Source organism: Monodelphis domestica, chromosome 7 (assembly GCF_027887165.1).
Source record: "Monodelphis domestica isolate mMonDom1 chromosome 7, mMonDom1.pri, whole genome shotgun sequence".
Lineage (NCBI taxonomy): Eukaryota > Metazoa > Chordata > Mammalia > Didelphimorphia > Didelphidae > Monodelphis > Monodelphis domestica.
Genome location: NC_077233.1, coordinates 87743789 through 87756521, shown reverse-complemented (window position 1 = coordinate 87756521; position 12733 = coordinate 87743789). Strand labels below are relative to the sequence as shown.

The following is a 12733-nucleotide window of genomic DNA, read 5'->3' as shown; positions in this document are numbered from 1 at the left end:
ATACAGGGGATTACAATTTAATCTTCACAATCAAGGAAGAGCTCAGTATTGTCATTGTTACAATCAGGGGAGAGCCAAATTGAATCTTCACAGCATCTTGCTTAGGGTCATACACAGTCCACGTCACATGCATTTAGTGACACAGTGTGTGCATCTCATATCTGTTCAGGGATCCCTTGTGCTGCCACACTATTATTTGACAATATTATAGGTTATACTCAAGAGTGGGAGATGCTGTCATGTCCAATGACAAAGTCACACACAAATATGTAGACAGACATTTAATTGAATTTGAGAAACATTAAGTACCTGCTCTGTGCAAAGCTCTGGGTTCGACCTTGGGGACAAAATCAGAATAGCTCCTGCCCTCAAGGAGTTTACAATCTGGTAGGGGAAGTTGAGAATTGGAAATGTGCACAGATGAGTAAATGTAAGGCACCTATAACACAAGGCAAAGTCATTGAAAGGGGGAGAATGTCTAAAAAAGAAAAAGTTGGGATCTAGAGAGGACCAGTGTAGGAGATAGCACCTTAGTGGTTATAAGAGGCAGAGATGAGGAGTGCATTCCTGTTTAAAGGCACAGAGAAAAAATCTTCATGGGAAACTGAGGCCAGTTTGTGGGTGCAGGCAAGACTTGGCAGCTGATTATATGTGGGAGATAATGGAGAGGGGGAAGAATGAAGGAAGACTCCAAGGTTTCAAAGCTAAATTCCCTGGAGGGATTGGCAGAAAAGGGAAGTTTGGAGGAAGGACAGCGTTGGGGGACGTAGGCATGAGTTCTGGTTTGGAAATGTTGGCTGTGAGATGCTTAATAACAGATAGAGAGGAGGAGAGATGTCCAAGCAACTGGCAGTGTAGACCTGGGCTTAGGAGAGAGACGGGTGGGGGCCCCCGCGCTAAAAGGTCATTATAGAACCCCGCGAGCCGGTGCCTGCGCCAAGGACGGGAGAATGGAAGAAGAGCGCTCTGGGGGGGAAGCGCAAGGATACATTGTCACGGCGGCATGGTTACAGTGGCTTTACCGACGCGGTGACACTTACATATGGATGTGGGACAGACAGCGATGCGCTCCCCCGAGGATCCTCATCCAGACTTAGGTCCACGCCCCCGGGCCCCGCCCCCAGCCCGGCCCAGGGGCGGGGTCTGCCGGGGCGAGGCGGAGTCTCTTCCAATAATTGGACAGCTTCGGGGCAGGCCCCGCAGACCGGATTGCGGCGTCGAGACTGGCTGCCAGGGCTCTTTGCTCACCCGAATAACGGGGTAACGGGTCGGGGTGGGGACGGGGGTGGGAAGAGAAGCCCAGAGGGGCAGCGGACCAGGTCGAGGCGACCACCGCCGCAGAAGTCGCAGCAGCCAGCCCCCGCAGGCCTCCACGTGCCGCGGAGAGCCCGCCCCCCCAACCCCCCAGTCCCTTGGGCCCGCGACTGCGCTGCAGGCGGCGGGGTGGTGCCTACCTGCTCGGGCCAGATGTGCTGACATGGGTGGAACCCAGACAGGATGGTCGCGTGCCTCCAATTCAGGCTTTCGATTAAAGCCGGGGTTAGGGGTGGAGGACTTACTGGGGCCGATCCCCGAGGCGGCAGAGAGCTGTGGGAAGGAATCCTGGGGTCTATGAGAATTGAAAGGGAACTCTGGGGAAAAAGAGGGCCGAGCGACCGTGGGGAGTCCTGCAGGTGGAGCCGAGAGAGCCACAGGCTTCCAGGGGCGCACGCAACAAGTGCTAAGAATCTGCTATGTACCCGCAACAAAGAGATGGTGGGAGGTGGCGATGGGATGGGGATAAGGAGAGGTCCTAGAAGGGTTCTGGAGGGAGAGCAGGAAAGAATATAGACCCAGGAAAGAGGTCTAAGAGTCTCTAAGGCTAAGGCAGGGAGAGGTGGGAAGACTTAGATGGCACCAAGAATTGGAGTCCTCTTTTAGGGGATGGAGGTTGAGTTGGGTTAGGTGATCCAAGATGGAGGAATCTGAGATGTTTCTCCATTACTGGGCCAAAAAGGAAGTTGACCCTTGGATCTACTCATTCCTTGGGCTTCCTGCCTTAACAGCTCAAGGGATCAAGATCTTGGGTTCCTTTGTTGGTCAATGGGAGGTCCCAGGGTGCAGGGGCTAGTCCTTGGACCTTTGAAAGCTAGCTTGGAGCCATCTCCAAAGAACCCCTGACTTCTGTCTTAGCAGGGTCAGAGTACAAGGCATAGAGGGCTATGATGCCTGGCCAAGATCACCACCAGCCCCATCAGGGGGAGCATCCAAGTGTGACACTGTTTCGCCAGTACCTCCGAATCCGGACTGTGCAGCCAGAGCCCAACTATGGTAAGGAAGCTCAGATGAGGTTTCCTTGCAGGGTGGGCACTGTATCTCTAAATAGATTGGGGTGAGGGTTTCCCAGGCATGAGTGCTAGAAGCAGGCTCTGGGACCTTTCCCTGTCTATGGACAGCCAGCTTTCAAGGCCTCCACTTTGGCTGGTCCAAGAACTGCAGAAATGGTAGATCAGGCCTCTGAATCCGGCTACCTCTTGAAGAGAATGGTCTGTCCCTCATTTCTGGACTCAGAGCAGCTGCCCTCTGATATTTGGAACTTGACTGTCCCTAGTTGACTGTGGACTATGGCAGGGGCCCTGAGGAGAAAGAAATCCCTGGCCAGATGCTGGGGCGGGTCTGCCTCTTCTCCCTTTCCCATCCCGTCAGGAACTTCTGTCTTCCCTGTAGATGAAGTTGTGCTTTTTTTGGAGAAGATAGCCAGTGACTTGGGCCTTGATTGTCAGAAGGTGGAGGTGAGTAGATGGTGGGCATCAGTGGTTTGACCTGAGCTTTGGATGCCAGAAGATAGAAGAGAAGAGAAGGATATGAGGGTGTAGGTGAAGGGCGATTGGGAATGCTCAGAGGCCTGGGAGTGGGATATTTCTTCCTCATGCCCTCCTTGTCCCCCTACAGTCTTCCCACCATTTTCTCTTTTTTGCCAGGTGGCCCCGGGCCGAGTAGTGACAATATTGACCTGGCAAGGCACAGATCCCAGACTCCAGTCCTTGGTGCTCAACTCCCATACTGATGTGGTGCCTGTCTTTGAGGTAGCTATCGGGGAGCCAGAAATGGAGGGGTGGGGAGAAGGCTCTGGAGAAATCTCTACCTTTTACCTACTCAAAAGAAGCTTTTCCTTGTCACTCAGGAAAGTGTGGCAAGTAAGTACAACTAGTGATAAAATCTCTAACAACCACCTCACGAAACAGGTTGTGCACATATGATTCCCATTTTATAGATGATGCAATTGAGGCTTAGGTTTCAAAGCCGAGACTTAAACTTGGGTCTTGCAACTAACTGTAAGCATATGACAAAGACCAAGAGCTCATAGTCTGGAATGTGGGGACTAGAGAGAGAAACCCACAGCAGAGAAGAGTATGGAGACAACAAGAAAGATCCCAGTGAGTTGGAGTTCTAAACAGAGGCTTTATGGAGGCAGTACCATTTAACTTGGAATGTTCAAAGGTTTGGGGAACAGTAGTAAAAGCAACAGCTAAGTGATGTGAGTTTGGCAAAGTATGCTCTGTACACTATCTCACTGGAGACTCACAACAGCTCCATGAAGGAGGCAGCAGGGCTATCCCCACTTTCCAGTGCCACAATCTTCAATAGCTCCTCACTGATCGGAGGATCACAGATTTAAAACCAGAAGAGGCTCTCTAGTACAGTTCCCTAATTTTACAGATGAGGAAGTGGAGGCCCAGAGAGATTTAGTGGCAAGGCCACTGGGACTTGAACCTGTCTGCTCAGAGTGCCAATGCAATATCTTTCCACTGTCTCCTTCTCTTTGTTGTTCCTAGGATAAAATACAAACTTGTGTGTGTCATTAAAAGCCCTCTGAAAATTGGCTCTCACCTACCTTTCCCCTAGTCTCATTTTACATTCATCCCCTTTGTGTGTTCTGTGTTCTCTTTATCCACTATTCCATCCTCTTCCTCCCTCCTTTTGCTCAGGGTTGCCCTGTCTCCTCATGGCTAGCCCTTAGCATCCCTAGCTTTCTTTACAGCATGTGGGGTCCCCTAAATGAGGCAGCTTTAAAGTCTAAACAAGGCCATTTCCTGATCTCCCAAATTGTGGAGTTTTCTCCTCTTTAAATGATATTTACCTCGTTTATATTTTGTCTTTTCTTTTTCTTTAGATATATTGTATTTATATTATATATTATTAAATTTTATTTATATATTAATATAATATATTAATATATATAAATTAAATATTATTAAATGAATCAATATTTTATCTATTTTGTTTTTTCAAAATACCAGCTCCTAGTCATATTTATTAGCTCAATAGTTCTTTTTGTATGTTTCTTTATATATGTTGTATTTGGGCCAGGAGAACGTGGGCTTCTTTGAGGGCTGTTGTGTTTTTGTTTTTGCCTTGCAAACACACACACGTATGGCATTCAATAAATGCTTGTTGAATTCAATTCAAATGAAGAACCACAGACAGAACTTAAGTGACTTGCTCATGATTATAAAACTCTCCTTGGGAACCTGGTAAATGAGGGCTGAGGGGACAGGAAGCCACTTAGAATGTGCAGAGATCAGGAGGGAACCTGGCCTGGATGGAGAGCTAGGAAGGGTTTGGAGAAGGAATGCTGGTTGGGTGTGGGATGAGGGAGAGCAGATGTTCTCCTGTCACTGAGGTTACAGGGCATGCATTAAGACACAGCCCTAGGGGCACAGTGTGAAAGATGGCAGGACCTTGCTGGAGGTCCATAGCCAGGAGGCCTAGCAATCTAGGGGAGGCTTCCTGAAGGAGGTGGACCCTCAAGGGCCATTTATGTTTAGAGTGGCATCTGGGGACCCCAATATAGAGGAAGGGTATTCTGGAGAGGTCACAGGAGTGGAATTGGACAGGATCAAGGTGAGAAGGAATTTTCCATCTAACCCTTTGTTCTTTTTGTCCTCAGGAACACTGGAGTCATGATCCCTTTGAAGCCTTCAAGGACCCTCAAGGAAACATTTATGCTCGGGGTGCCCAAGACATGAAATGTGTTGGCATTCAGTGAGTCCCTCTGGGGGAGACTGGACACTCCCATTCCTCTCTTCTCTCTGGCTTTTGTACCTTCCCCAGAGGGCTCCATCTCTTTTCTGGGCTTTGGTTTCCCTCTCTGGCCATGAGAGGACTAGAGGAACGAATCCTAGAATCTGGGAGTCAGAAGAGTCCCATCCCCACCCCCTCATTGAGCCCAATGCCCCCACCAAACAGGAGATTATGGGTTCATGTCCTTTCCAGCTTGCAGTCTTTTATTTTAAGCATGGAGGATTCCTCCAGGATCAGCTGGAGCTTATATCTATAGGGAGAGGGAACTCAAGGCTTCCTTGGGGTGGGGGAGGAAGCTCTTTCCCTTTGGACATAAGAAAACCAGTTCTTGGTTTTTCCTTGTAATGGATCAAAGTCAGCTTCAGCAGATATCTGATGCAAGATCTGTCTTCCTAGGCCAGGCAAAACTGGTCTAATCTTCTTTGGACTAAACTAATTTTTAAAAAAGCAATTCTTTAGCACTTACTATATGACACTGTGCTAATTGTTTTATGAATACGATCTCATTTGATTCTCCTAACTACCCGGGGAGGAAAATGCTATTTTAATCCCTATTTTACAGTTGAGGAAACTCTGGCCTCCAGATTAAATGGCCTGCCTGGGGTCACTCAGCTAGTGTCCGAAGACAGATTCCTGATGGGAAGGGAGACTGTTCTCTGTCTAGTAATAGGCCCTTGACTTCTCAGGGCCTTTGAGGACAGTGTTCGCTTTGGGGGACTTCTCTGGCTGATTCTCCATGAACTTGCAGACCTAACTGGCTGCTACTGATTACAGAACCCTTTGGTGTGTCTTTATTCTGTCTGGTACCACTCAACATGTTTACTAATGACTTGAGAGAAAGCACAGATCCTGTGCTTAGCAGGGTTGCGGACAACACAAAGTTAGGAGAGAGTTCACTTGTTGGGCGACAGAATCAGGTTCCAAGGGGCAGCTAGGTGGCACAGTGGATAGAGTGCCAAGTCTAGAGATGGAAAGTTCTGGGTTCAAATCTGGCCTCAGACATTTCCTAGCTATGAGACGCTGGGCAAGCTATAAGACCCGAGCCCTTGCTGTTGTTACTGACAACTAGAGTTGCTACTAAGACAGAAAGTAAGAGTTTAAAAATGAGGAAAAAAGAATCAGGTTCTCAAAATGATATGTGGCAATTTCAGAAGATGAAATTTAATAGGAGGCAAATCTAAATCCTATTTATATCAAAAAAAACTGTACAAGTACAAGAAAGGGAAGCTTAGGTGGCAATGTGGATCAAACGTTAGCTCTAGAATCAGGAAGAGTCATCTTTCTGAGTTCAAATTGGGTCACAGACATTTTCTAGCTGTGTAATCCTGAGCAAATCACTTAACGTTGTTTGCCTCAGTTTCCCCTTCTGTAAAACGAGCTGGCGAAGGAAATAGAAAGCACTCTAGATTCTTTGCCAGGAAAACCCCAATTGGGCTCACAAAGAGGTACTCTTAAAGGATGGGGAAATAGGCCCTGTCCTTAAGTTGCTTTTTGATCCTATAAACCAGTTGCAGGGTTTTTGGCAGACTGGAAGCTTTTTATGAGTTTGCAACGGGCAATGGCAGGTTGCTGTGCTGCTAATGGAATTTTAGGCTATATTGTTCAGAAGGAGGGAGGTTCTTTCCCCTCTTCAGACTGAATTTGGAACTAGTCAACAAATATTTATTAAGCACCTACTATGTTCTGGACACTGAGGAAGGCAAAAGACAGTGGCCTGCTGTCAAGGATCCCACAATCTAATAGGTGCCACCTCATTGATCCTTTTTTTAAAAAAAAAAATTACATTTATTTATTTTTAAGTATTTTCCCAAGGTTACATGATTCATGTCTCCCTCCCCTGTCCTGGAGCTGACAAGCAAAATCCCACTGGGTTGTATGAGGATTACCATTAATCCTTATTTTAACAAACCTTTGGGATGTTAAAAAAAATACTTAGAACTAGATCGCTACCAAGGTTCCTTCCAACCCAGATCCTTTGATCACGTGAGATTCTTGGGTGGTCAGCTGTGGAATCTTGGACCTGACCCTTCAGTGGACTCCATGCATGAGATTCATCGTCATGTGTCCCTCCAGGTACCTGGAGGCGATTCGGAGGCTGAAGGGAGAAGGGAAGCGTCTTCCCAGGACCATTCACCTGACGTTCGTCCCTGGTAGGGCTGTGGCAGGGGTTGGGGTGCAAAGGGCTGGAGACCAAGGTGACAACTGCTTCCCTGGCTCCATCCCACCTGGGGGATGATGGGCTCCTCTCACCCTACAGGGAAGAGAGGGATGTGGGGCAGGAAGTGTGTGTGCACACATGTGTGGAGGGAGCCTATGCTTCAGAGTTCTTTGTTGTCTGCTCAGATGAGGAGATCGGAGGACACAAGGGCATGGAGCTCTTCGTGAAAAGGCCGGAGTTTCAGGCGCTACGAGCTGGCTTTGCCCTCGATGAGGGTGAGTCCTGACCCTGGGCTGGGGGTCCAGAGGACCTGGGACTGGCCTAGAGCAGATGCTCCACTAACTTCCCACTCCCTAGGCTTGGCTAGCCCGACAGAGACCTTTGTAGTCTTCTACAGTGAACGGAGCCCTTGGTGTGAGTAGAGCCCCTGGCCTGGTTTGGGTGAAGTTGGGGGAGAAGGAGGAAGGAGAAAGAGCCCAAGTCCAAGGTGGAGACATATCCCTTCCCAAGGGGAACCCTTTATCTGCTGGGAGTGGGAATAAAATAAGACTGCCCTCTGGGCCTCCTCTGGCAAGCAGGGCTCCGGATCACAAGCTCTGGGAACCCAGGCCATGGCTCCCGTTTCATTGAGAACACAGCAGCAGAGAAGCTGGTGAGTCCAGAGTCCCGGGAAGCCTGGGAGATGGGGGTGCGCTGTCAGTGGAGCCCCCTGGCTGACTTCCCTCCCCCCCATCCTCTGGGGTGGCTCTCAGCACAGGGTGGTTGCTTCCGTCTTGGAGTTCCGAGAGCAGGAGAAGCTTCGGTGAGAGCTTACCTTTCCCCCTTCCTGGTTTTTGTCCCTTGCCCGGACATTCACCCACCTCCTCTTTGCTTGGGGGCCCTTGGGACTGCTGGGAGGGGTTGGGGTTGAGCGTTGTCCCTTCTCCAGGCTGCAGTCGGACCCCAGCCTGACTTTGGGGGCTGTGACTTCGGTGAACCTGACTGTCCTGCAGGGAGGAGTCGCCTACAACGTGGTCCCGGCCACCATGAGCGCCAGCTTCGACTTTCGAGTTGCTCCAGATGTGGACCTCAAGGTGGGCGCTGGGGGTAGGGAGGGCCTTCCCCCCAGTTTCCCAAGGCCCTGGGTAGCCCCTGCCTTCTAAGAGGTCTGGGTCCAACCTCAGCTTCAGCATTTGCATAAGCGTGAGAGTGAGCCTCCCCTACATCTCGGTTTCCCCATCCATCATCTGACGAGAGTCATTCTTGCCATATCAATCACGGGGCTGTTAGGAAAGCATTTTGCTTAAAAGCGCGATAGACGTGGGAATCGAAATGATCCCTCTAGGATCTCCCCACTTCTTAGCACTGGTTCTGGGGGTGACATGTCAGAAGTGGGGGTGCCACCTCTTCCTCATGCTTGCGTCTGCCAGGCCTTTGAGAAACGGATTCAGGGCTGGTGTCAGGATGCCGGTGAAGGGGTCACCTACCAGTTTCAGCAGGTACGTAGGCCCCCCGGGCTCCCCCTAGACGGAGCTTTTTCTTAAGCTTCAGAATAGGAGCCCGGGTGGTCTGGGCCATCTGGATTCATGTCTGTGTGGATGAGAGAATGTCAGTGTGTTTTGTGTGTCTGGAGATGTGAAGGTGAGAGGACGTCTGGCTGAGGATTTGTGGGCCTTGGTGGGGGGATGCCGCTGGGGAGTTCTTGTCCTTGCACCTAGGTTCCCGTGTGTGCCTCTGTGGGTGTGTCCTTTCCCTGAAACAGGGATGGGAGAGCCCCTGTTCCTGACCCTTCCTTGCCTTATCTGGGCCCCTCAGAAATGGACAGAGCCCCGAATTACAGCCACGGATGACTCTAACCCATGGTGGGCCGAGTTCAGCAGAGTCTGTAGAGAGATGTAAGTAAGGTCTTTCCCTCTCCATTTTTCCTTCTGTTTCTTCCCTTTGACACGGCCCACTTCTGAGGTCCCCCCTGAGAAATACCTTTGTGTTTCCCCTGCTCCCGCCAGGAGTCTCGCCGTGAAGCCCGAGATCTTCCCCGCTGCCACTGACAGCCGCTATCTACGCGCCGTGAGTATCTCTGCCCTCCCGCTTGAGACGGGGAGCCAGCTCGCTGGTGTTGGGCTTAGGAAGGGCCCTGAGGGGAAGGTAGAGGCATCCTCTGGGGCCCTGGTCGGGGGGTGGGGAGGAGGGGGCGCTGCTTCTCCCTGTCTGCGCCTCCTTCCTCCAGGTTGGGGGGGTCGCCCCCCTCCTGATGCCACCCGCATGTGTGCAGGCAGGGGTCCCAGCCCTGGGCTTCTCGCCGATGAACCTGACCCCGGTCCTGCTGCACGACCACAACGAGTTCCTGAACGAAGCCGTGTTTCTTCGGGGCATCGACATCTATGTCCGACTGCTGCCTGCGCTGGCCAGCGTGCCGGCCCTGCCCCATGAGCGCTAATGCTTCCGGGTCCTGGTTCCCATCCGCAGCAGCCTCTGGCTTTTCCTAGTGCCTTCCCCTCCCCCACTGCTCAGGCCCAGGGACACCTCCCCTTAGGAGCCCATTTAGGAACGTTCATGCCAAAGACCCGGGTCAAAATAAAGCCTTGTTTTGGTGCTGAGCTGTCCGGTGTGTGTGATGTGCCGGGTATCTATTTTGTCCAAGTATCTCGCCTGATCTTCATGACGACTCTGGGATGGAGCGCTATTCAATGACCCCGTTTTACAGTCGAGGAAACGGAGGCAGATGGCTTCAGTGACTTGCTCGGTGCTGGAGGTCCCATCTGAGTCCAGGCTCGGGACTTTTCCCCGGTGTACCCTCGGCTGCCTCTGGCTGTTCTGTGAGTGAGTGGAAGGCAAGACGCAATCAAAGACTACAAGTGTGAGCCAAGTTCTGGCGGGAGAGAGGGGAGAGATGGTGGCCATTCAGGGAGTATTAATGAAAGTCAGAATGGGGCTGAGGTCCAGAACGCAGAATAGCAGTGCCTCTCCTGGAATGCATAGCCTCTCGTAGTCGGTGAGGGGTAGGAGGGGGAAACGCCTCAGCAAAGAAGACAGGCACCCGCACCGATGCGCCTCGGTTTGGTGGAGCTCTCCATGGGTCCAACCATGGAAATGACTGGAGTCGTACAAGGAGAGCTGCCTCTCCTGGGCATTTGCCAAGATGACTGGCGACTGAAGGAAAGCTCTTAGACACACATATTCTGGGGCCCTTTTTGGTAGTAGCAAAGGACTGAAGTGAAGGTAGATCCCTGTTGATTGGAGAACGATCAAACGTGGTCCTCGTGCCCGAAGAAAGTAGAAATGGGAAGGATTCAGAGATTGCTCCCAAATGAGAGCCATATAAAAACAGGAGAGATGGACCCAAAAATACTTTTTAAAAAATTGAGAGAAACTTGGGCAGACTCATGTGAACTGATACAGAACAAACCAGAACCAGGAGAGCTGTTTAACAGCTAATAGTAGCGTACGTTTATATAATGTTAGATTCCCACAACAACCCTGCAAGGTAGATGATATTATTCCCATTTTACAAACAAGGAAACAGGCAGAACAGAGGTGAAGTGACTCCCAGGGTCACTAAAAGGCCAGATTTGAACTCGGGTTTTCCTGACTGCCGGCCTGGCACTCTCTACTGCATTGATTTTTACAATGGCCACAGAAGCATAAAGAAAAACACCGAAGGACTTCAGAACTTGGGTCAGTGCAGCTATCCGTTATGACTTCAGAGGACTTGATGGGGTCGTATTATTTAGAGGCAAAGAGGTGTGAGATGAGGCATCCAGTTACAGATCTGGCCAACGTGTTTTTGCTTGATCTGTTATTTACAAAAAGAGGGACTGTGCAAAATGACAGTAATATTGAAAAAAAATCAATAAAATGATTTTTATCAAGTGCCTTGGAGATACGGGCCCAGACAAAACTATGGGGTGACTGAGGGGGATCCTCAGGGATCAGAGAAAACCTTATGAAGAAAATGGCACTTGAAGTGGGTTTTAAATGAGAGGAACCCAAAGGCAGGTGTGGAGGGCTGGGCCAGAGAGAAATATCCCCTGTATAGAAAATAGTTCTGAGGAACAAGCAGTTGGGAGTCCAGAGGAGAGCTTGGTTGGTGCTGAATGAAGTCCAAGGCCTTGAGGAGAGGGGAGACAGGATTTGGGTAGAGGAGGGGAAAGGTGTTCCAGAGAAAAAAGCTTTGGGGTGGAAATGGCGATGGTGGGTTGGAGTCTCACTGGGGGGATTTGTGCCCTGTGGGCACAGGGTGGTCTTGGAGGCTTCTGAGGAGAATCATGCATTTTCCCATCCTCCTGGAAGAGATCCAGCTGGGGGGGAGGGGAGAGTGCCTGGAATGTCTGTACTCTGAACCCCAGCTTTCTGAATGGTGCAAGGCTGGGATGGGAGCTAGGAGAGACTCCTAGCTCTGTGACCCCGGCCAAGGATGTGTTATGAAGCTCCTGGAGCCTCTGCAGTCATTTGCAATCATTAACTTGACAGCGTTTATCTCCCAAAGAAGTTGTAGTGAAAAGTACTTTGTACACCATGGAGCTGGGAATCCAGTAATTAAACAAACATCCTGTGCTAATCATTAAGCAAACATCTACAGTGCACCTGACCAAGCACTGTACTGGGTGCTGAGGATACCCAGTGGGGGGGGGGGGGGGAGGCTTTGCCCTCAAGAAGCTTACATTCATTTGGGCGACCATACCCACACATATACACACAATAAGGACGGGCAAAATTGCAGGTGAGGGTTTTTGTTGGAGGGCACGAACAGCTGGCAGCATCAGGAAAGGCATCCTATAGCCAGTGACTAAATCACTTAGGAAGCAATTCTGAAAGGTGGCCAGTCTTCTGGGCAAGCAGAGCAGGAGATGGGAGTGTCTTGAGCGAGGACTAGAAGGTCCAGTTTGGCTGGATGTGGGATGCAAAGGGAAAGCAGGCTGGGACCAGATCCTAGAGATAATTGGGAATTTATTCAGTAAGGAAGTGACAGCCCTCAAGAGATTTGTCCTGTAGACAAAGATTGCCCAGACCTCCCTCTCATGTGGAGGACTGACTTAGGCCAAATGGGCCTGGTTGTTACTCCATCTCTTCTGGGTCAGTGCTTCTGGAGCCCAAGTCTAGAATGCTTTTCTCCTCCCTTTCCCCAGAGGAGACTCCATTTTTCTCAAACGCAGCCTTTTCCTTGCCTAATGCCATACAAATGGCAGAAGTAGTTGTTAGTCTCCCCAAGCCACCCCGTGTACTCAGGGTAAGCTTCTGGAGGAGCGGGGCATTGGGGTCCAGCCTGGCACCTGGTACATAATAAACGCTAGGGAATTGCCTTCAAAGGGAAAGGAGAGCAGAGATGCTATCTGGAAGCCAAGACTGACTGTCACCCTACAAACGATCACAAAATCTCTCCTGAAGATCAGAGCTGGGAGGGGTGCTGCAGGCTGAATGAATTCCAACTGATGCGGAAACTGAAGCCTTGGGAGTCGGGTGCTTGGCTGCCGTTTGTTGAGATGGCACCAGGGCTCCACTTGCCTGCTGCCCAGCCCTGAGGGTTTGAAAAGC

The 12733-nt window shown here is 50.4% G+C and overlaps 1 protein-coding gene across 2 annotated transcripts; it reads left to right on the top strand.

The window, feature by feature from the left end:
* The first annotated feature begins 1128 nt into the window (after positions 1-1128).
* Positions 1129-9798, top strand: ACY1 (aminoacylase 1). 2 transcript variants are annotated; one of them, XM_001380432.5, is made up of 15 exons: positions 1129-1260; positions 2176-2310; positions 2707-2771; positions 2961-3065; positions 4931-5025; positions 7138-7214; positions 7408-7497; positions 7580-7636; positions 7801-7874; positions 7975-8024; positions 8151-8295; positions 8632-8700; positions 9017-9096; positions 9208-9268; positions 9474-9798. In XM_001380432.5, the coding sequence occupies exons 2-15, from the start codon at positions 2202-2204 to the stop codon at positions 9636-9638; spliced, it is 1242 nt and encodes a 413-aa protein (XP_001380469.3). In that variant the 5' UTR covers positions 1129-1260; positions 2176-2201; the 3' UTR covers positions 9639-9798. The 2 variants fall into 2 exon arrangements, with proteins under 2 accessions (XP_001380469.3, XP_007500579.1); XM_007500517.3 differs by having other exon boundaries at positions 1148-1260; positions 2173-2310.
* The last annotated feature ends 2935 nt before the right edge of the window (positions 9799-12733 follow it).